At 48.7% G+C, this 23,973-nt stretch overlaps 1 protein-coding gene across 3 annotated transcripts in view; it reads right to left on the reverse strand.

Annotated features, from left to right (window-relative positions):
• UBE2F (ubiquitin conjugating enzyme E2 F (putative)) overlaps nt 1–23,738 on the reverse strand; it is a 54,803-nt gene extending 31,065 nt beyond the window's left edge. For 2 of the 3 annotated variants that reach the window (XR_004350682.1, XM_032637148.1), the window contains exons 1-4: nt 23,609–23,738; nt 17,853–17,986; nt 8,180–8,209; nt 4,074–4,139 (exon numbers count right to left, since the gene is read on the reverse strand). Coding sequence is in view for 2 of the 3 variants with exons in the window: in XM_032637148.1 (XP_032493039.1) it covers nt 4,074–4,139; nt 8,180–8,209; nt 17,853–17,970 (214 nt within the window). In the remaining variant the exon portion in view is untranslated. The remainder of the gene's footprint in view (nt 1–4,073; nt 4,140–8,179; nt 8,210–17,852; nt 17,987–23,608) is intronic. The other variant, XM_032637149.1, reaches the window with a different exon arrangement.
• Between the last annotated feature and the right edge of the window lie 235 nt (nt 23,739–23,973).

A 23,973-nucleotide genomic window follows, 5' to 3' on the forward strand; every position in this document is an offset into this window, starting at 1 on the left:
GCAACTAGAGAAAGCCCACGCACAGCAACGAAGACCCAACGCAGACAAAAATAAATAAAATTAAAAAACAAAAAAACAAACTCCCACATAGCTAATAAAGAACTTATACCAGGTATATAAAACTTACAACTCAGTAATGAGACAAGCAATACAATTTTTAAATGGGTAAAATTATTTGAATAGACACTTGAACAAAGGAGATATACAGAGAGTAAACAAGCTTGGGAAATGATGCCCAACATCTTTAGTCACTAGGGAAATGCAAATTAAAGTCACAATGAGACACATACCTAACAGAATGGCTAAAATTGAAAAGACTGATAATACTAGCTATTGGCAAGAATGTAGGGTAACTGGAATTCTCATTCATTGCTAGCAGGAATGCAAAACAGTACTTTCATTTTGGAAAAGAGCATGGCAGTGTTTTATGCAGTTAAACTTACTCTTATCACATAACCTAGTAATTGCACTGCCAGGAGAAATAAAAAACGTTGGCAGACGAAGACCTGCCCACAAAGGTTTACAGGAGCTTTATTCACAATAGCCCAGAAGTGGAAATAACACAAAGGTTCATCAATAGCCTGTTATAACCTGTTACAAATAGAACCCATACAATAGAATACAGCCCACCAATAAAGATACAAAATACCACATAGATGAAACTCAGAAGCATTACGCTGACGAAAATAATGTAACTTATAGCTCAATCAACATTGCTTAAAAATTTTTTTTTTAAATCAATCTACGTTTCCACCTTAGGAAAGCAGAAAAAGAAAAGCAAATTAAACCCAAGGTATAAGGAAGGAAATAATAAAGAAAAGAGCAGAAACCAATAAAATGGATAAACAACTGAGAAAAACAAAAGCTTGCTCTTTGTAAGAGATCAACTGGATAAACCTCAAGCTAACATGATCAAGGAAAAAAATAGAAGATCCAAATAAATCAACATCAGGAATGAAAACAGGGACATGAGTGCAGATCCCACAGACATCAGTAGACTAATAAGAAAATATTCCAAACAACTTTGGATGGTATGAGAATGCTAAGAGCAGTCTTACCCATCACAGCCAAAAGCTGGAAAGAATTCAAGTGCCCATCAATAGGTAAATAAATAATTAGGTCATATTCATACAACCAATCCTGTTTACCCACAACAATACATATGAATTTAAAAACATGTTACATGAAAGAAGCCAGAGAATAAGAATACATAATATGATTCCATTTATATGAAATTCAAGAACTGACACAACTAATTTATGGTAAGAGAAATCAGAAAGCAATTTTGGGTGGGTAGCAGGGGGTAAGGAATTGACTGCAAAGGGGAAGAAGGGAACTTTGGGAATGCTGGAAAGATGTTTACTGGGATTGTGGTTACACAGGGATGTGTATCCACTCTGCAAAACTTATTACGCTCTACAGTTCAAGTTAGTACATTTTATTGTTTGTAATTTTATACCTCAGCAAAATTCATTTAAAAAGTAAAAACTAAAATAAAAAAAAAAGGGTCCATGGTCCCCTCTGCCTACAAGCCACCATGTCACAGTGGGGGCAGGCTGAGGGGGACCTCCACAAGTCAACTGGGCAACTCTGACCTGGCCCAGTTTTTCAAATCATCCCTCTAACTTCACAGAAGACTCTGGTGGTATTTCAGCCAGTCTTTGGATTTTTGCTTTGTTTTGTTTCATTTTACTTTCTAGTATTGTTTCTTGTTTTGTGAGTTGATGTGGGGATTTTTTTCTTCTAAGTTCGTTTCTTTTCTTTTCCTCTATCGCCAAATTACATTTCCATCTTTTCTCTGAAGAGTACATTTATTCCCAAGCATGAGGGACATTCCAAAAACAAGCAAAACTATAAAAATGTTACCAGGTTCGAACAGGAACTATGCTGCCAGGAGCCAGAAAAGAAGAGCTCTGAGCTTCAAGCACAGATGCAATTCTTCCGCCCTGACCACCTAAATATCTAGATCTCCTATATTGCTGAGTTTTCAGACTCAGCCCCAGTATTACTGGCTGCAAATGAGCCAGTTTCAATACCATCTGCTCCACATACTGTTAAAACTTTACTACTTAGACCTATTTTTCTTTAATAACTAAGAAGAGCACGACTCCAAAAAGTTTTTTAGAAAACCAGGACGTTGGGCAAGACTTTAGCGTTGGCGGATCTCTGCCGCGCTTCACTTAGTAACAAAGGACAAGAGCCACAGCAGCTTTCTGGGTCACTGACACCACACAACATGGGCACACACACAGCACCTGAAGAGCACGCCACACAAAACGCCATGTGCGCACTTCCACAAATATAAATGCTCAAGTACTAAGCAGTTACAGGCACCAAAATACAAATTCCTTCTTTACCTGATGGAAGAGCGAACACAAAAACTGTAGCCAACAATCGTGCTGCAGTTTCAAGAATAATATCAAAGATGGCGTCATAGACATAATCTCAATAAGAACAACATCCATGTAATTTAGTAAAAACAATTTAGTTAAAAAACAAACAAAAGCAAGACCTATCCAGAGGCTGGTTGGACTCCACACAAACTCACTCATGTAAGCCAGTAACAAGCCCGGCAAAAGCAAACATGGTTCTGAATAGCTGAGAATCACAAAGCTCTCACAAATGCCCCAAAAAGGCAGAGAGAGGAAAATATCTTTACTACAAAGCCTCAAGTGTGAGACTACTTAGTAAACAGAGGACCGATCTTAATTGCCACAATTTCTGAAAACACCCTGCAATGCTTAACGGTGAGAGTAACTGACATTCATAATGGTGACCTCTGGTCACCTGGAGACAGTGTGCTCAGTATCCCTCACTAAAACGGGCAGAGCTTGCAATGCGTTTATGAAGGTGGTCAAAGAATGGTTAGAACCTCCATCACTTCACAGTTACAAGTCCTGAGCTTCAGTCCTCTCTCGAGGTCAGGCTTGTGGAACGCCCGTTTCTGACAACGATGTCCTGATGTTAGTATCTCTACCCTAGTGCTCACTCATCTTAGAAATGGAAATGGTACCAGACTGAATTTATGGATACGCCCCAGAGTCGCCTGTAGAACCACCACACAGACTAAATGAATTTTTTCAAGTTTTCAAGCACGTTTTGAAAATGGGATTTCTCCTGTACAACACCTTCCATGGGAAAAAACCATCCTACCTGCAGGGAGACAATGCCAGGGGTTATTTGTGGGTTCATTACCACCTACTGAAATTCTGCACTCTTTCACTTTTTAATTAAATTAGCTAGTGACGCATTATTCTCAGTTTCTCACTCCCTTTCCCTCCCCCACATAAAATAACACCCTCCACTTCCTCCACAACACTGCTCCCCCTCTTGTAAATTCCCTCTGTCCTGCTTTCTTCCTTCACCACCCAGCCCACAGCAGCTCCACTGGCCGTAACACCCACTGTCAACGTAAAGCCAGAGGGCTGCACTGTTGAAACGTGCAACTCCCAGAGCGGCACTGTACCCAGGAAAAACCCAAGCCCTCCCTCTAGCTGCGCAGCGTGACCGAGGAGAAACACCTACCAGCTCGGAGCACTTGGAGCGTGGACACTTGATCAGCGCTAACAAGGACAGCTGGTAACCTGCTTCCTTCCTGGTGCCTGTAACAGGCCGGGCTGAAGTGCTTCACACCCATTATCTATTTAATCCTCCAAACGGTCCCACGACATAGGTTCTATTTGATCCCCACTCTGTGGCTGGGCGGGCTGCAGCTGAGAGGTCCCTAAGCAGTTCAGCCACGGCCACACCGCTGCTAAATGGCAGAGCAGGATCTGGGTCCAGTTATGTCCTCAGAGCTCACACTCTCCACCCTACACCAGGAGCCTTCGGCGTCATTCGCTGGGGGCGTTAATGTCTGCACCTAGTTACTGGGCACACGCCACATGCCTCAGAGCACTTCCCTATGCTTTATTGGACTACAGCATGTATCTTGTCTTCATATGGAATGGTCATTACCGTCATAACTTTCAAAAAGTTGGAGGACAAATCAAACCAAGTATTATAGATTTCAAAAGCCTTTGGAATTTGCTGTTGGAAAATCACTTTAATACTTACACATGTAAGAATATTACCTGGGGTGACAGTTAGCTGAAAGCAATGAAGCTTGTTTGGATCAGGAAAATACACTTTACACGTACCTGCAAAAGAAACAGGCCGTCAGGAAGGTCTGACAGTTAGCAGCAGTCCTTACGTTGATGCTAACTTTGAAACACTTGGGAAAGTTTAACGGTGCTGAGTCTACAGACTAAACCGGTATATTTCCCCTATTTGTTTAATAATAATTATGCCAGTGTGCTGAAGTTGCAAACCAGTGATATTTGCTCTGTGTTTTCCTCCTTACAGTTTTTTATTAGTTAGTTCCAAATTGGGATGTTATCTTTAACCCTTTAAATGGTCCCTAAAAATGGAGATCTTTCCATTAATTTCAAGAATGATGCTACTTTACTTTGAAAAGAAGAAACTGTACCTCAAGGAGATTAATGTATGTGGGTAAAGGCTAACTAAACATAGAAAAACCAGAAAAAGAGCCCAGGCCAAACTTCTGGTCTGTTCACCCAGCATCACAGTCATCTGTACCCGCCACAACAAAGAGAAGTTAAAAGTAACTGTACCAGCTAAGGTAGCTCACACCCAGACCACGGCTTTTCTTTTTTCTTTCTTTTTTTTTTTTTTTTTTTTTGCGGTACGCGGGCCTCTCACTGTTGTGGCCTCTCCTGTTGCGGACCAACAGGCTCCGGACATGCAGGCTCTGCGGCATGTGGGATCTTCCCAGACTGGGGCACAAACCTGTGTCCCCTGCATCACTGCGCCACCAGGGAAGCCCTCTTTTTTTTTTTTTTTAATGTCTTCACAACCCGACCGATAATTCAGATTGGTTTGCTGGTGACAGGATGCTCTGCTGACTTGGACGGCAACACTCTAATCACATGTGCACTGAACCAGAACGGTCTGGATCAGGAGACCCAAGTAGTTCCACTGGAGAAGAGCTACTGCAGAGGTGCAGACAGGGCAAGACATCCTACATCTGCCTCCTTCAGACCAACGATGCAGAAGAGGGGTAAATACCCAAGGGATAAATACTGAAGGAATGTGGAGGGAATATACGTAGAAATTGTCTGTATTTTATAAACCTGGAAAATATTATGCTAGATTCCTTGGGTCGTCCGCTATTTCTTACAAGTCCTGATGAAAATATCTGCCTAGTTTTACATGGTATGGATTTTCATCAAAAATAGGACAATTCAAATTTAGCCTTGGAAACAGCCTTAGAGACCATCTAATCTAACATCATCAATTGTGAGAGATGACATGAAGGTCCAGAGAAGTTCAGTGACCGGCCCAAGACCACACAGGTTATCAACAGAAGGAAGTTTAGTTCCCAAATTAAAAACTAGTTCATGGGCTTCCCTGGTGGCACAGTGGCTGAGAGTCCGCCTGCCGATGCAGGGGACACGGGTTCGTGCCCCGGTCCGGGAAGATCCCACATGCCGCGGAGCGGCTGGGCCCGTGAGCCATGGCCGCTGAGCCTGCGCTCCGCAACGGGAGAGGCCACAACAGTGACAGGCCCGCGTACTGCAAAAAAATAAAATAAAATAAAATAAAATAACTAGTTCATGCCTCATTTCATTACTTCATGAACATGCCAGAGATGACACATAAAAACAATGCAAAACTGTTAGTGGGGTTTCTTTTTTTGACTAATCCCTCAGAAAATAGTTGCAGAGTGAAAGGTAACTCCATCTAGAAGAACAGGAAAGGGTCTCAGAGATTACATTGTCATTTTCCTTGTTTTCAAAATAAAGAAACCAGGGGCCAAAGAGTTCAAGGCTTTCACCCAAACCACACATTTGAACTGTGTGGAATAATTTAAATGGCATTCGTTTTTCCTAATCTTAACTTGGAAAGATAAACACCATTTTTCTAGTGAAATATATGTAACAGAAACATATGACAAGGGCTTAGGAAATGTTTCATGGATTAGTTAAAGTTGGCACCATCCATTTGTTTTTAATGTCTAGTATTCTCCTTTGTTTTAATAAAAGTACAGATGGAGAAATCAATCCTTCTAATATAGACTGGCCCACCAAGAATAAAGAAATTATCGAGATGGATTAAAAATAACAATAAAACTTCTAAAAAGAACCAAACATTTTAAAGCTAAAAAGAAGTCTTAAGTTCTAACAATGACAACAAAAGGTTAAAAGTCAGCTTGCTTTAGTTCGATGCAGCAGCTTTATTAAAACTCCAGAACTAAGCTTTTCCTCTCTGCAAGCACAGGCTAAGGCTCTCACGGTATCTCCGTCCATCTGAAAGAGATGTCTTCTACTTTTTGCAAACAGAGAAACCTCTACAAACTTACATGAACAGAGCACCTGAACTAGTTCTGAATCATTACTAAGCAGCACTGCTATATGGCAAGTTATTTTGTTTGCCTTAATATTTTAGAAAGATTATTAATCAGATAGTAAAGATCTATTCTTTGGTGGTTTCTTGTTTCCTCTTTAGCGAGTTGCATACTTTTGGAAAGCCTGGCTTACTTGTATAAACTGATTTATATGTCCCCCCACTTTGAGAGAATAGGCAGGGAGAAGAAGAGAAAGGAAGCATATAGCATGCAGTTTTAGAAAGCTGACATCTTAGCTATAAGGGCAAGGAAGATGGGGCATGCCTTTTCCAAACCTAAGGTTTTTATTTTTAGTTAAAGTCCTGGTTTGAAAGCCAATTATAGTTTTATTGTTTTTAAACCAAACATTTAGATAAAGCTAAACTATACTCTATTAGTTACAAACCAACAATCTCTGTAAGATTAACATACAAGGACAAAATAAACTGGGTGTAAGTTGGAAGTTTTTTATGGTCTTTGATTAAATGTCTGCATGTGTATATATGTTCAAGATGGAGGGCCAGTGGGAAGATATGATGGGGGTGGAAAATAGAAGGATTACTTCATTTTCCTTTTTAATTGGACCTTATTAGATTATTATATAATCTGAAAAGAATAGAGAAAAAGAGGGAGACCAGTATAATGAACCCATCACCCAGCTTCGGTATTTTACTAATCCTGCTTCGTCTGTCCTACCCACACACACAGTCATTTGTTTGTTTTCCTGGAACGTTTTAAAGCAAATCAGTTGTAAATACTTCAGTAGGTGGAAAGATAACCGTTTAATAGAAATCCAAGATATTTCCTTCTAGTTCTGACTAGAAGAAAACTTTGAAGTCAAGCAACTTTGAAATCAAAAATCCAGACATTTTGACTTACACTAAAATATATTTTATAGCACAACCCACTATACTCATATATAAATACTATATATTAAAAATAATTTTTCAAGGAACAATATGTACTTACCCTTACACACTGATTACACAACCACTTAAGGGTTGCACCCCACAATTATCTTTCCAACTTTAGGTGGAGGGTGGGATGGGCCCTCTCTCACCCTGTATCAGATGGCCTCCGTATCAAACTCTCTCGAGCATTCGCCCAGACTAGGAGACCCACGTATAAAATAGTTCACTCATATTGACAAATATATTCAGCCTTAACCAAGTATAATGATAAAAAGTTCTAATTTCAAAAAATACTAAAATGGTCGAAGCTTTCAGACTTTGATGGTCTTACAAAATATAATGGCTTGGGAAGGCATCAATGATAGGGGAAAAGAGAAACACTGACACGTATCACAGGAGTTAACTGGCTGGTAAGCGGGCCTGCTGAAGAGTGAGGCCCGCGGTCAGTCCCTGTGTGCTGGGGCAAGAAGGACCTAGCAAGGTGAGGCGACCTGGAGACATCAAGGCAGCACAGGGGTCCTACCTCGGGCACAATGATAAATGACAAATAAGCACTTCTCGGGCCAAAAACATGGTACTGTCACTAACAAAAATTGGACTGTCCACCATTGATTTATATGCCTTTTCACTAAAAGAGGACGTGGGACAGAATGCTGTGTTAAGAGGAACAAACCCTAACCAAACGCACCTCTGCAACAAACAGTAAGGAGAGGAAGTACTGCCGTGCTACATTTTCCTTCTTATCAGAGCCTCAAAAAAAATCCTGTTTATTCCTAACATACATATAAAACGGGCTTTTTGCTATGCAAAGTTATCAAAACATAAAACAAGCTTCTCCATGCAATTGTTTCACAGCATTTGATGTGTGGGGCGCTATACTTACAAGGTAAATTAGCTTCAAGTTCTGCAACCTCTGTAGAAACAAAGAGATTATTGTTAATATTAGCCAACTGCTCCACATAAAATCACCAGCTCTAAACTGGCAATTCCCTCCAGAACAATGAAGAAAACAAACAAACAAACAAACAAACCTGAATTAACAGAAATCTACATTTGGTCTAAAGTTTAGACTTTAAGCCAGGAAGTTGCTTTCAGAGATACAAAGTGACTTGCAGGATGCCAGCAAGTGCAGTTGAGGGCCCTGGAAATTTTACTTTCGCGTGAATGAAAACTACTCAAAATTAACATAGAAATTATCTATAGGTAAACAGTCACTAAAGCGTTTTTGAAAATCTTGTTCCCCCAAGTAGTGGAACTACTGCCCTCAAAATCTGATTTATATTTATATCTCTGCCTCTTCCAGTTTTTCCGGATTTGTCTTCCCGTGAGGGCTTGCCCAGTTTGCGCTAGAACTTTTCCAGGGAGAGAAAACTCTCTACCTCCTGCGGGGCTCATGTGCTGCCCCTGCCATCTGTGGGCAAGCTGATACCCAAGGAAGCCTCCTCCTTGGAGCTACATTCCTTAGCCCTAGCGCTCTCCTCTGGGACCTCTTCTATCCGTCACTCATTCAGCATTCAAGCCCAGCACCCCTCTGCCAGGACAAAGCTGCAGAGCTCCCACCAATCCTGCTATTAACGAGCTGAGGTCTGGGGGAGCACCCAGAAGAAACCGGGCAGGCAAGTCGTCTGCGCCTCTGACATAACATAACGTGCTCTGGCGACTCTCCAGCTGCGGAGACTAAAGGAAGGAGGAGGTTCTCAATTTGGGCGTTAAAGAACCAGTAGAATGCAGTCCCACAGAGGTGGGGAAAAGGGTATTTCAAGGAGATAAGTTAGCAATGTGCAAAAGCACAGAACGCAGACAAGCACAGAAACCAGACAGTATGCAGTGCAGCCAGAGCAATGGGAAACAAGGTGGAAAACCAGGGCCAGGATGGTGGAGGGCGCAGAATTCTCCACTTTATTCTGCAGCAACAGGAGCCAGCGGAGGTTTCTGAACTTCAAAAAGTTCCTAAGCTTTGCCTCAAGAGGACACCTAAGCGGAGGCCAGGCAACCTGGGAGGTGGGTGCTCTGAGAGGCAGCAAGGACTCAGCAGAGGTGGGGAGAGCCAGCGTGCCTAACAGCAAAGAGGACAGAAGGCTCTGCCAACTGTCGTGTGTGTGTGTGTGTGTGTGTGTGTGTGTGTGTGTGTGTGTGTCAATCAGAGATGGCACCGAGGCTTGAGGGCTGAGGAAGCTGAGGGGGGCGGGTGGGAGAGTTGAAGTCTGGGTGCACGACCAGGGCTGGGGCGCCCCTGCAGAGTGATGCCACCTGACGTCATGAGACCAACGAAGGGGAGAGACTGGTGAGAAGAAAGAACTTTGGCAGAAAGCAGAGGACAGGAGCAGGGAAAGTCACCGATGAGAGACAGGAGGAACAGTAGGAATGATTCAGTACAGAGGACAGACTGGTCCGAGGGGAATGAGGCCTGAGGCAAAGGCCACGGGATGTGGATCGGACCCTGCTGAGGGCATTCAAAACAACAGGAAGGTGGCCATTCTGACCGGTGTGAGGTGATATCTCATTGTAGTTTTGATTTGCATTTCTCTAATGATTAATGATGTTGAGCGTTCTTTCATGTGTTTGTTGGCAGTAAGGTAGATAGCTGGTGGGAAGCAACCGCATAGCACAGGGAGATCAGCTTGGTGCTTTGTGACAGCCTGGAGGGGTGGGATAGGGAGGGTCGGAGGGAGGGAGACACAAGAGGGAAGAGATATGGGAACATATGTATATGTACAACTGATTCACTTTGTTATAAGGCAGAAACTAACACACCATTGTAAAGCGATTATACTCCAATAAAGATGTAAAAAACAACAGCAACAACAACAGGAAGGTAAGTGGAAAGAGGAAACCAGTCTACAGAACACTAGGAAGCAAATGACTCCTTCAAGTGCAGAGCAGGGGGTGGAGAGGGGGAGAATGGGTGGGAAGGGAGAGGCCACAATGTTTGTAAAGCTGAGTGCGTTAGTGGGGAGACTGACAGATGGCTATTTTGAGGCTAAAGGTTTAGGAAAGGCACAGGCCTCTGACCTCAGCTAGCTGAGAATCTCGGTAGAGACGGGTGGCCCACTAAATGTATTAGCTCTGGGTTCCAGGCACTCGGGATGGGTATCCAGACAAGTGAGGTGAGGCAGAGGAGGGAGGAGCTAAGGACTGCAGTCCTGGCAGTCTTGTGCTATGGTACACTAGAATATATGCACTTAAAACAAAATGATGAAGATCCTATGGAAGGTTCACCAGCATCGTACTTACAACGACCATGGTGACCTTTAGTTTCGCCTTTCACTCTAGCAGGGCACGGGGTAAAGAAACACTCTGAGGCCACCCACCCCGGCCCTCCGACCAGGATGGGGTCCGAGCCAGGCTCTGCTCCAACAGCCCACACAGGGCACTCATTTTATCAAAAAAGCACACCTCTTATCAAATGAGTCATGCATATTAATCACTTTTAAATAAATGCTATCCATATAATTAAATCTAGATGGTTTTAAGGTGAATACTATTTACATATTTATTACACTATTACTTAACTTTTTGTTGATAAGAATTCACAAGAAACTCTTCTTGAGGACCCTTCTTTTGAGAGATTGATGCTGGCCACTGGAACCCAGTTTTCTCTGGCGGGCCTAGCCTGACTCCTGTCATGAGAACTCTGGTCATTCAGTTTTACAAAAACCCAGTGAAATAGAAAACATGCCCAGAGGATGTGAAATGGGGCCACATGACAGAAGTGCAAAATCTGCGAAGACAGTCTACTGCCAAGGAACAGGGAAGAGGTGAGGCCCGGACACAGGAGGGCAGGGATGCGCTGAGCGGGGTGCCGTGGTGACTGAGCGCCAGAAGCGGGTGCTGCATTCCAGGACCCAGTGTGGGTGAGAGGCTCCGGGCCAGAGGGCGGCTCGCTGGAGGACAGGGGCTCTCCGCCCTGGCTGCACACAATCATCTGGGGAACTTTTTTGCTTTTGTTTGTTTGTTTAGTAAACAGCTTTGGTGAGGTACAATTTACATACTATAAAATAGACCAACTTTAAGTGTATAATTCAATGATTTTTAGTAAAACTTGGAGCTGTGTACCCATCCCCACAACCTAGCACCTGCTGAGCAAACCCTGCCACCCCACCCTATCCAGACCAATTACACCAAAAGTCCTAGCTGGAGCCTAGGCCTCTGAATGTTTTATTCCTCCAGGTACAGAAACTGCTGTAGGCTACTTTGCCAAGCTAAACTATTTACACACAGCTAATTTACACAGACGGATTCAATAATTTCACATTGTGGTCCAGAATTCAACTCCAAAGACGAGAGCCCTCAGACCTAGTCCAGTGATGACCCCCACCACAGTCAGGGCCTCTGCAGACTTCTGGTCCAAGAACCAGAGTGGGCAAGGAATACGACCTTGGGGGCAGAAGGATTTCACTAAAGATGCCTGGCATTTTAGTCCAGCCCAGTATGGAAGATAAACGAACTACCACGCAGTGTTCCTCTCAGGGAGTTGTCACAAATGACAAGTAGTTAAATGATGGCAAATAATAATTCATTGACATCGATAGTAATAACCTCAGAATCCACCTACAAGCAGACTATGACCAAAGAAACCAGTGATTTGCTTTACATGCTCAAGAGGCCTCTTGGCAAAGCAGCAGTCCTCCCCTGTATAACCTCACTGCCCAAAGGACACTACCCCCACCTGGAAGGTAACAAGAAGTTCAGATATCTTTAACCTGCTAGAGTCGCGCCTGTTCCAAAGATGCTAACACCTCTCCGGCTCACGGGCCCGGCCTCTGGGGAGGCACCGGGCACCTTAAGTGGCTGCACAACTTCCTCCTGAGAAATTAGACGCTTCTCCTTTCCAACTACACATCACACCACAGAGCCCACTTGAAGCACGACTGACTGCCCTGAAATCTCAGACTACAAAATCCGCCCCATTACCACAATGGCCCCCACACAGCACGTACTCACCCCCTTCTGCCGTAGGCTGCCCACAACACAGCGCTCTAGCTGTTTCCGCACCGCCTGCCACTTGAACCTGTGCCTTTTTGGTGGTGGGGGCTGTAGATTCTGACCCAGCCCTGGGACCCCAGTGCCTGGGCCTGAGCTTGGCACACTTGGAGTGCTCAGGAAATGCTCGACAAACAAGCACACTTGCCAGCAGGATGGCAGTACTCTCAGTGTGAAAATCCTGAGACACAAGGAGCCTTTCTCCTCAGACAGCTGGGGACTGAGGCATTCCAAAGGTGCTGAGGACTGAACCGCGTCCCCCGCCCAAGTTCTTATGCTGAAGCCCTAAACCCCTACCCACCATGTAATGGTATGAGGTGGGGCCTTTGGGAGGTAATTAGGGTCAAATGAGGTCAGGAGGGTGGGGCCTTCATGACGAGATTCATGCCCTTATGGGAAAAGACACCAAGTGCTTACAAGCCAGGAAGAGGGCCCTCACCAGGAACTGATCTTGGACTTTCCAACCTCCAGACCCATGAGAAATAAACGTGTGCTGGTTAAGCCCCCCAGTCTATGGTCTTTTATTACGGTAGCCTGAGCGGACTAAGACAACGGCCAATCATGGATGCAGATGGTTCTTAGCACAGAGCCAGCTCCGAGCCCCATCAGGTAACACCAGGCAGGGCAGCTGTGCCCTTTGACCCAGGAAGAGCTGGCAGCTATGTCCCATGAGACTTGATTACCTCTTTCCACCTGAGCCACTACCTCTTCGATTTCTTGAACTCGAACTTTATCTCTCAGCCTCCTCTGTCTTTATGCCTTGAGCACCTCTTCTGCATCACCAGCATCCATGCACAGTGCCCTTATGGGGGAGACAGTTGCCCCAGCAGCATCATCCTATTCCCAGAGATGGCATGGCTACTGCCCAAGAGCCCCACCAAGCCCCACATCAGCCCTTCCACTCAGTCCAAGGGCCTTCTAGCAGCACACTGCAGAGTGCAGGCCCAGAGTACTCACGGCCCCCTCCGTCCACACTCTGGGGAAGCTAGGATGTAACCCCGAAAACCAGCACAGCCCCCGTAGCCCAGTCTCTGGGAATGGATCCCCAAGCCTTGTATCACCCACTTTCAACATGAGCAGACGAAGCTGACTTGAGCCCTCACGTGTCTTCTACAGATCCTCCCTGCCCACCCCATTCCTGGGCTATCCGGCACACCTGAGGGCCACCAAATTCCCTGGGCAGTTTCAGTGGTGTTTAACCCTGCAGCCAAGCATTTAAAGGTTAGGCTTGGGCCAGCTGCCTTACTCCACGTTAGCAGGACGACTCCTCTTTGGGCCACTGCCCTCGTTTTTAGAACACATATTGGAACACACAGCCACAGCTTCAAATGCTGCTAAATGCTCTGAATACCCTGCCAACATGACAAGCCAACCCTGAGCCCACCACCAGAGTCCTGGGCAGGGCCTGGCATGGAGAGAGCAGCTCTGGAGAACAATAAATGGTTCTCTTTTGCCCACTCTTCCAGGAAGCGCCCTGAACCGGAGCCGTTCCTATACCACATGACCAGACCGCTCATGTGGACACAGAAGTGCTCAGCCAAAGGAGGCCCCGTGTGGCACCTCGTGGAGACACCTGCACCTTGGATGCTGGGAAGCCCATGCAGGAGGGCAGCCAGGCCTCTCTGCTCTGCAGAGTAGGCTCAGAGTATGGAGAGCCGCCACAGCGGCTAAAACAAGAGAACACCAGGAGCCACATGGAGCACAGGGGTTGATGGGACAATGGCTATAGATTCATTCCCAGCTCCAGCCCTGGCCCTGAACTCAGTCAGCTCAATTCCAAATCTCCACATTTAGCAAAAGCTTCCTGCCAGCCTGCCTGGAGCCCCTTGAGGTCTTCAGGGGCCACTAACAGGAGGCTGGCACACACCAGGCACTAAAATCTTTGTCACGTGAACAAGTCAAAGGACAGGGAGACACACAATCACGTTCCCATTATATGAAAAGTGCCAAGCTTAAGACAGACAAGAAAGGAGGTCATTCTGCCCAGGGGCTTTTTTGGAAGGTGGGGAGCATCATCACTCAGAAATTGATGGACTCGGAGGAACCACAAGGGTCCACCGGAAACGCAGGGCCCGCTGCCCTGTGGCTGAAAGCACCGGTGATGGCTCCCAGAGAGGCCCAGGCCTGAGGTGGGGCCAAAAGGAAATGCGCAGATCTGAAACGCTCTCTCCCCAGTGTCCCCGACTCCCGGGATTCAGGGCAGACAGCAGCCCTCAGTCCTCGCCCAGAAACACCTGATTGTTCTATACCCTCCAGGGACTGCTGCTGCAAGCATCTCTCCAGTTGCAGCCTGGAGGATGTCCTTGAGAATGACCCCAGGGGTGCAAATGAAAAGCTGGTATGGCCAAGGTGCCAGTGTGGTAGAGCCTCACACTGGCCAGCTGCTCCGAGGCAGGCCACAGTATTCCAGGACAGCTGACTCCACCCGTCACCTTCAGAACTGGGCCCACTATCCCAAGAAAAGGAACAGAAGCTTCAGTTTTGCAGCTACCCCTGGTCCTCACCACTAGGGACAGGTGTCCCTGTCAACCTCCGATCTCCCGCGTTAACCTTACAGCCATCCGCACCAAGCCAGATCTCCACCATGCATGGTCAGTCAAGCATGGCAGCGGACCAGCTAAAAACAGATTTTTGCCTCTAAGTGTCTGTGGTCTTTCCTCTGGGCGATGGACACATGGCCCAGATGCCCTCTCAGCGAGGGCTCTCCGCAGATGGCCTTCAGCTCTCAACCCTTCCAGGGACTGTGTGGGCTGCCCAGAGCCCCACCTCAGGCCAGACCCGTCTGACGACTGGTCGAGCAGAGCAGGAGGGCCTGACCATCCCCCCTGACTGGGGACGGCTGTGAAGGGCCACGCCTGCTCTGGAGCAGAGGCTGTCAGGGGGCCTCCGTCAGAGCTCTCCCTCTCCCTCTGCCTGCTCCTGCTTCCTCCACCACCCTCCACAGGCGTCAGTCCCAAGGATACCCTTTAATAACTACACCGCACGCCAAATTCCCCACTCCCGGAACCCAGCCCGTGGCACCGAGTCCCAAAGACGCATTAATACACGGTTCTACTACTCACTGATCCTCAGGAGTAACTTCTCACATGAGCCACAGCCCCAGCCCCAGATGACAGCCCTGACTGCAGCCATCTCACTGAACCCGGACAACTGACTTTTCTCAAAGTCCCCAAGGGGAGTTTCAGCTAGGAAGGACTCTCACAGTAACCACCCCTCCAAGTGCCTCACCAGGCCCACGACAGCCATGGACTCCGCCGGGCTCCACCTGACCATCAGAAATCCCCAGAATGAAGGTGCTGCCACATTCTGAAGGGGCGCTCTAGGTGCAGACCGAACAACCGTCAGCCATCAGCGCGTTCCTTATTACACTAGTACACTGTTACAGCTTCCTCTCTCAGGTCAGGCCCACCCTTCCTCTCCACCTACCCTCCACCACGAGCCCAAACTACTCACCACTCAGCCAGCCCCGCCCACACTGGCCTGGCCACCCCCGAGGCAGATGGAGAGCGGGCCACATGCGGAGCGTGTTACACCGAGCCTTGGTACACAACCACCCGCCAACTGCAAGTGCTCTGGGCCCAGAAACCTAATAATCCCCAGTGTCTCTGGGAGAATGGAAACAGGTGGCCTCTCGAGGAGGTTCTGCACCTCTCCTTGAAAAGCCTCACAAAATCAAAGGACCTCAGCTGGGTCCTGTAAACCCAGCCAAAGACATCTCCTGTCCTAGGAGCTGGGGCAGAGTCCAGCTCCATGGGCCTCAGGGGGCTCCCCTGGGCTGCGTCAGGGCCTCGAGTCCTTTGAGAGCTCTCAGGGAATCCCTGAGCGGGAGGGCGTGTGGTGGAGCCTCTGTGCCTCCCTGAGTTCTCTCTTCTGGGGACTCACACTTCTGTTCTGCTCCTTCGGGTTCTGCTTGCTGGGTCTGTTCCCCAAGTGCCTGCCCTACCCCCAAATGTGGGTCTGGCTGTCTTGCTGCAATAGAGCTGTGACCTGGACAAGCTTTTGAGCCTCTGAGTCTCAGTTCTTGAGCTGTAAAATGAACCACCCACCTGGCAAGGCTTAGCAAAAGTCAAACAAGAGCTGCCCCCATAAAGTACCCAACAGAGGGCCTGGCCGCAGGCGCTCAGCAGACAAGTGCTGCTGTCAGCCGTGACGAGGAGGCGGGAAAGAAGAGGGCGCCGTCCATTTGCCAGCTTCCCCCCGGCTCCTCCTCAGCTGCAACCCCCTTCCTCACCACAACTCCCTGGCATTAGAACACCCTCCCCTTGAAGGACTTTGACCGACGCGTCAAACCCCTTCCCTGGCTTGCTTGGCTCCTGGCTTCCTCTGCAGATGGAACCCTTGAGCCAGCACCCAGGAAAGAGACTCAAGTCCTATCAGGCCACCCAAGTGAGGGACTGCAGCCCAGGCCACAGCCCCAGACCCCGCAGGGTGAACCTTCCTGTGTTGTAACAAACTCAATACCGTCTAACGCTCTCCCTGACACAGAAGGTATTTTGCCAAAATGTCAAAAACGGTTCTGACTCCATCTTTAACCTATCACCCATCAGGCTGGGAAAGCCAGAGCTCAGTCACGATCCAGGGGCAGAGGGAGAACAGGGGAGGGTACACCAGTGACCCGTCCCGGAACCCAGCGTCTCCTGTGCCCACCCCTTCCCAAACGCAGCCGTGCTTTGCTTCTGAGCAGGCCCAACACGGGGCATTCATAAACACCAGGTCTCCCACCAGCAGATCTGTTCCCGGACATGCAGATGGCAGCCACCCCCACCGTGTCCACCTAACACAACATGAAAACGGACAGTTCTAACAAATCATTTAACCCTCCGTGCTTCCTAGCTCCTTACACTTAAAAAATGTACACGTGTCATAAAGTAGAGTGCTCCTTCAAGGCAGAAACTGTTAGATCTTTCCTGGTCCTCATGACCCTAGGAAACTGCCTTTGCACTCAATAGTTGTAAGTCTGTTCAACAGATACATGCAAAAGTTCCACACAAACACTCGCACAGTCACACACACACATCACGTAACCCTTCTCCAAAGACTGCTGCTCTAGGACACTCTATTATTAATTCTGGGACAAGAACCAATTTTGCACAAGGCTGCCCTCAGGCTGTGAATACATAAAAGAGAGAAGGATCCTAAGAGACTACCGATCTCCAGTCCCTCCCTTTACAGGTCAGACACTCTGCTGCTGAGGAGTCCAGAAAGGAAGAACCTCCCCGACTCCCCACCCCGACACACACACCAGCCGGATAATGACAGCACTGAGACCAGAGTCGTCAGTCGGCTGGTTCCTAGTACCTTACTCCTTCTCCTAGCATTCTGGCAGCCCCTACAGAGAACATCCCAAGGGCATAAGACACACCAGTTTTAATACCGTTTTCTTGCCATCAGCATTCCCATAGTGTGTGCAGAGTACAAAGTTCTTCTGTTGTATGTGACAGCAATTATATTTCAAAATATTTTCAAACAGGTACTTCTATTCAACCACAGGCTGCTTCCTATCCCAGAAGAGCCTCCAGGCAGACTTCATTTTGTTATGGGATAGAAAAACAGCTCACATGGACGGTCATTACCTTTGACAAGCAGCCTGTCTCTCACAGAAACCCGCCGAGTGGAGTCGGAGGCTGTGGCTGACGCCCGGGACCCTTTGAGACCGTCATCCCGCTTCAGTTTGCTTGCCAGCGTCAGCATCACTGCTACCTTTATCCTGAAAGGCCAAAAGCAGGTTAAGACAGTGACTGGACAGTGAAGACAATGATGTAAGGTGGTTTTTAATATTTTTCCCATAATTTAATTACAGAAAAATTTAGCATGTAAGATACAATAACACTGCATTCCTTCATAATGAATTTGGATAATCTCTATGCCTCTCTAAATCTGATGTTTTAAAGTATGAATGAAAATTCAACAAGGGAGAGCCAAGCATTTAACACTCACTGGGAGCCAGGCCCCGGGATGTAGCAGTGGCAATGCTCCTGGGCGCTCATGGTCTAGGGCAACCTCTGCTGATGGGCCTCACGTAGGCCCACCGCTGTCCACTGGTAAGTCTGCCCATCCCTGCTGTGTGGACCATGCACCTGAGGGTGTGGCCCCAGGGCCTGGCCCAGCACAGACTGAAGGGAGTGTCCACCTCCGGTGAGGAGGGAGCACCGCAGTGCTTTCTTTCCCCCTTCCTTTAATAAAGGTGTGGCTAGAACCTTAATAAGCATCTTCACGTTTATTTACGTTGTACTGTATTTATATTGTTAGGCAACAGCAACATAGTTAAGTTACAATTAATGCTCCAAACTAGATTCTTTTCACTTGGCTACTTCCAACCCACCTATGCTTCAGGTTCCCTCACTGACAGCTCACTGGGAAGGATAATAAAGACCAAAAATAGGTGATGCACTTGACTGCTTCGGAGAAAGGACTAAAGATGTCAGCGATGTTTACTGACAGATAGAACTGTCCTCTAGAATCTGCCTTCTGTTTCTAACATAAACCGCCATTCATCTGACAGGCCTCCTAACTCTTCTTGCTTGCTTTACCAGTTGGAGAGGAATTCTGGAAGTTTTTTTTTTTTTCTAATTTTTAAATTTTATTTTTTATTTTTGGCCGTGTTGGGTCTTCGTTCCTGTGCACGGGCTTTCTCTAGCTGCAGCGAGCGGGGGCTACTCTTCATTGTGGTGCGTAGGCTTCGCACTGTGGTGGCTTCTCTTGCTGCGGAGCACGGGCTCTAGGCGCAGGGGTTCAGTAGTTGTGGATCACGGGCTCCAGAGTGCAGGGTCAGTAGTTGTGGCGCACGGGCTTAGCTGCTCCGCGCCATGTGGGATCTTCCCGGACCAGGGCTCGAACCCGTGTCCCCTGCATTGGCAGGCAGATTCTTAACCACTGCGCCACCAGGGAAGCCCTGGAACTTCTTTTGATTGAGGACAAAAATTGGTCACCAGCTCAATATTTTCATAATTTCTTTTGTTGCTTTAATGTAATTTCCTTTCAATACCACTCTGATCATTTTCAAAAGAAAATGATCTAAAAACTTCCAGATGGAAAACATGACCTAAGCACAGAACTTTTAGTTTGAAGCCAAGATCTTGTTTTTTTGTTTGTTTTTACGAATGAGGCAATTTATTAACCCAGCATCATTTGTTCTGATGCTTCTTCTTGGCAGCTGTCACCTGTCCAGCGATTCTGTCCAGATCTCTCTGTCCCTGAGGTGTTAGTTTGTGGCCCCCATCTTGGTCCTTTTCCACCATTTTCAGCCCCTCCAGGGCTTGGAGGACCCGACGGGTCTTGGAGCCTCTGCTTAAGTGGCTGGGCATGACACCATGTCTCTGACGCCCCCCCATAGATCTTGGTCATGGCACCAACCCCAGCGCCGCCCCAGAGGTACAGGTGCCGTGCTGTGGAAGCAGCTCGTGTATAGAACCAGTTCTCATCGTAGGGAGCGAGCCCTTTATGCTTGGCCAGCTTGACAGTGTCCACCCATTCAGGGACTTTCAGCTTCCGGACTTTCTGAGGAAGGCTGCCAGAGCTCTGACGAACTCCCGCTGGTTCACGTCTTTTACAGGAAACTCCAGGCATCGTGCAGCCTCTGCACTGCCAGCCAGGGGCTGAAGCCAAGATCCTGAAAGCCAAACTATAAGAATAACTCTCCCCGCATCAGTATTTTTAACCATTTTAACCCAGGTCCCTCACATAGCTTTTCACACCATCTTCTGTGTATTCCCCCACCCCACAAAGACTGTAAGATTTAATTTTCTATTATTTGTACCATGAAAACAACATATTGAATATGACCTTCTGAAGTGTACAGGACCTATGCACAAACACACACACATCTAATCCCTTTAAGAGTCACTGGTCTGGGGACTTCCCTGGAGGCACAGTGGTTAAGAATCCGCCTGCCAATGCAGGGGACACGGGCTCGAGCCCTGGTCCGGGAAGATCCCACATGCCGCAGAGCAACTAAGCCCACGCGCTACAAATACCAAACCTGCACTCTAGAGCCCATGAGCCACAACTACTGAGCCCATGTGCCACAACTACTGAGCCCGCGTGCCACAACTACTGAAGCCTGCGTGCCTAGAGCCCGTGCTCTGCAATGAGAAGCCACGGCAATGAAAAGCCCACGCACCACAGCGAAGAGGAGCCCCCGCTTGCCACAACTAGAGAAATCCCACGTGCGGCAATGAAGACCCAATGCAGCCTAAATAAATAAATAAACAAACAAATAAATAAATAATTTTTAAGAGGAGTCACTGGTCTAAATGCTTCAAGAGATAGTTCTATTACACATAAGCACTCACAAGCTCCTAGAATTTCAAACCTGCAAAGGACTTCTCCCCTGACTCCCACTCTATTTTATGGATGTGGACTCTGGGACAACCAGGGCCCAGGAACTGGGTTGTCTGAGGCCACTCAGCTGCTAGAAGAGGTCACCACGAAACACTAGTTTCCCTCGTGTAGACGAAGGGAATGTTTTTATCTCAAACGTGGTGATGGTTTCAGGGGTATATACGTACATCAAGACTGATCAAATTGCATAGTTTAAGTATGTACAGTTTAGTGTACTTCAGTTATACCTCAATAAAATTGAAAAAAAAAGGGAAACCAAACCATCGCTAGTTTCTTTACTCCCACTCTACCTCAGCTGGACCCACGGAGAGGACCATCACCGATGGACACACACCTTCCCAGCTTCACCCAGGGCAGGGACTACCGGTTCCGTTTACCAAGCCCCCTCACAAGGGAGGGCGGGGCGGGGGGAGCAGGGCGCGGAGTCGGGAGCTCCTGTGGAGGCTCCAGCCCACAAGCTACCAGACACAGCAGCACCAGCTAGAGCCAGCACCCCCCTGCTCAGCGGCCCCCGAACGATCCTGCCAGGAATCTCTCAAGCAGAGCTGGATCCCAAAGCAGGGTCTGCCTCCCCAGCAAGCCCACTGCCAGGCACCCACACCTGAACACATCACTCTCACCACATCGACAGGGTCGCCTGATGGTGGGCCAAGATATGCGTCTATCACGAAGTCCCCTTGGTTTCTATCCTCTAGCTGACCCTGGTAATACAAACACGTCAAGCAATAAAAGCACAGCGTGTGTAAAGAGAGCTCTGTAGGCAGTACCCTAGGAAAGCATAATAAAGAGCCCAACAGAAAGGGGATCCTAGGGCACATGACTGGTCCGCACCCAGCTCCCTTGAGACCCGCACCGAAGGAGCTGCTCAGAGGGTCCTGGCAAGACTCACTCATACAAAGAAAGGCTCACACCAAAACACTCTTCTGTGTGGCTGCAGTCTGAGGACTCTGCTTAATTCTCTTATACTCCTACCCCACACCGAATTCTTCTCTGTGGGCAGAGTATGCCCCATACTCAATTCCATTTAGAGTCAGATTCCTGGTTTTCAATCGTCAACAAGTTTGTGGCCCTTAATAAAGTACACAGGACACTGACTATGCAAGGTATCAAAGCAAACACTGGCGTCTGTTTCCTGTAGAAGACAAAACTTAATTTCCTAACATTCTATGAAATCTAAGTATATAATGACCATCTATTTCTCCACCATCTGTATCATTTTCACACACCACTTTAGGGATAAAGCAAAGGCCTAATCGGGGGATGCTACACAGCTGCTAATTTAACTCTGTACAAAGAGATCTGAACGAAAATAATCATTCAAGCTGTCAGGTTAGCTGAACACCTGCAGCTGGCTGCAGAATTCTCTCGTCTTTCTTCAGTATGCTTCACCCCTTGAAGACCTGATTTAAAACTAAACTTCCCCTTTACTGCAAATTACACTTTGACTAGGGCAGCATTTTCGGTAACAGCACCCTCAGTCTCTAAATTCCACAAGTTGTAATTGGCTCATTTAAGTTCTTCCTCTGGGTGGGACTTGCTTGCAGACTGTTCAGAGAAGATTCTGATGTGCCGTATTTACTAGGCTCATCATCGAGCAGTACTGACTCAGTGTTCCTGCTTATAGTGGCAAAATCAGGCCCTGTCACCCGTGCAGGGGCCAGTCAGCTCACAGGGTGAGGACCTCCTCATTTACGATTCTTCCTGCCCTAGACAAGTCCCAATCTAAGTGTAAAAGATGGAACTGCAGGTCACTAGGGGACAACCAACTTCTCCAGCCAAAGAGGCCCAGATCAGGACACAAAAAAGCCCACACCTCACCCTTCTCCTTTAGACTGTCAGGGCCCAAGGAACCTCCCACCTGGCTCCATGGCTGGCTGACTGATGACCTTTGGAGCCCAACCCTTTTACCTGAGCAGTAAACCTGCCTCCTCCTGCACTGCCCTGCCTACTACCTGAGCAGCAGGTATGTCTAGCCCTGCACCACCTAGCCTGGTGATGATTTATGTCTCTGAACATCTCCCCCACCCGTGCCCTTCCCCTACCTTCATCCCCTTACTCAGCCATGAATCCTCTGCACAAGGTAGGTGGGCCTCCTCCCTGTTCCTCAACAACACCCCGCTCGTTTCTGGAAGCTTCTGCTCACCCTGACATCCAGGTCTGGAATGCCCTCCCTCCCTTCACCACCTAATCCTGCTGCTTCTTTAGGATAACAGATGACCACCCAGATTCCTACCTCTCCTCCAAGAAGCCTTCTCCGGCCACTCCAGTCCATCCTGACCCCACTCCGGCGCTGGAGGGAAGGCAGAAGGGCGGACCCGATCCCCTCGTGGGACGGATGACGGAACTGAGACCCAGGGAGAGGGTGGGGCCACACCCAAGATTACACACCAAACTTGGCCGTACGGATCGGTCCAAGATGTCCTCCCCGCTCCTCTGGCCCGGGAAGACCCTCCAAACCAGCCGTGGTCGCCCCCGGTTGTGGGGAAGCCGCAGGCAAGTTGGCGAGGCGGCAGCCGGGCTCCTCCTCACCCTCAGCGTCCCCCTGGCCTAGCCCGACTCCCAGACGATCAGGAGTCCGGCTGCCTAAGTCCGAGTCCCGTTGCCGCCGGCCACGTCGGGCCGGTGACCTTGGGCCCACTCGGCGCTGCGTTTCCTCCCGGACAATGCGGCTAGCAGCTCCCCCGCGACGGCGGGCGCGAGCGAGGCCGTGTGTGCTCCCGTCACAGGTCCGGGCTCGGGGCGCGCCGCCCCTGGAGCCCGGCCGCGGCCAGCGCCCCGGACCCAGCCCCGCGCCCCCCGGCCCACGCCCCGCAGCGTCCGCCCGCCCTCCAGCCCCCGACGCCCGGTCGTGAGGACCCGCACGGCCTGTGGCGGCCCCGGCGCCGCCCGCCCTCCGGCCCGCCCGCCGGGTGCAGCGGCGCCGCGGGAGTCGAGCCACCCTCCAGCCCGTGGCAGCCCCTCGCCCACCGCACGGCCGCGCGCTCCTCACCTGGGCACCCCGAGACACGCGAGGCGGGCCCGGCGCCCAACACCATGCCCGGCCGACCGGCGGCGGCGAAACGCAGCCCCTCACAGCCGCACCGGCTCCGGGCGGCGAGACCGGAAGTGGCGGGGCGGGGACTCGGCCGCTCTCGCCCGCGACGGCCGAGACTGCAGAGGGCGCTTTAAAAAAAAAATTCAAAGCCCCGAAGAACTTTATTTGGAGCCTGACAGGCGAACAGCAGAGCCGGGGCTGGGCTCGGCGGCCGGCCTCTCGGGCCTCTCTCATTGGCTGAGGGCACGGCCTGGGGCGGGCACGGATCTAGCGGCCCGCGCTGATTGGTCAGCGGCGACCGGGGGCGAGGTCGCCCAGTC

Source organism: Phocoena sinus, chromosome 7 (genome assembly GCF_008692025.1).
Source record: "Phocoena sinus isolate mPhoSin1 chromosome 7, mPhoSin1.pri, whole genome shotgun sequence".
NCBI lineage: Eukaryota > Metazoa > Chordata > Mammalia > Artiodactyla > Phocoenidae > Phocoena > Phocoena sinus.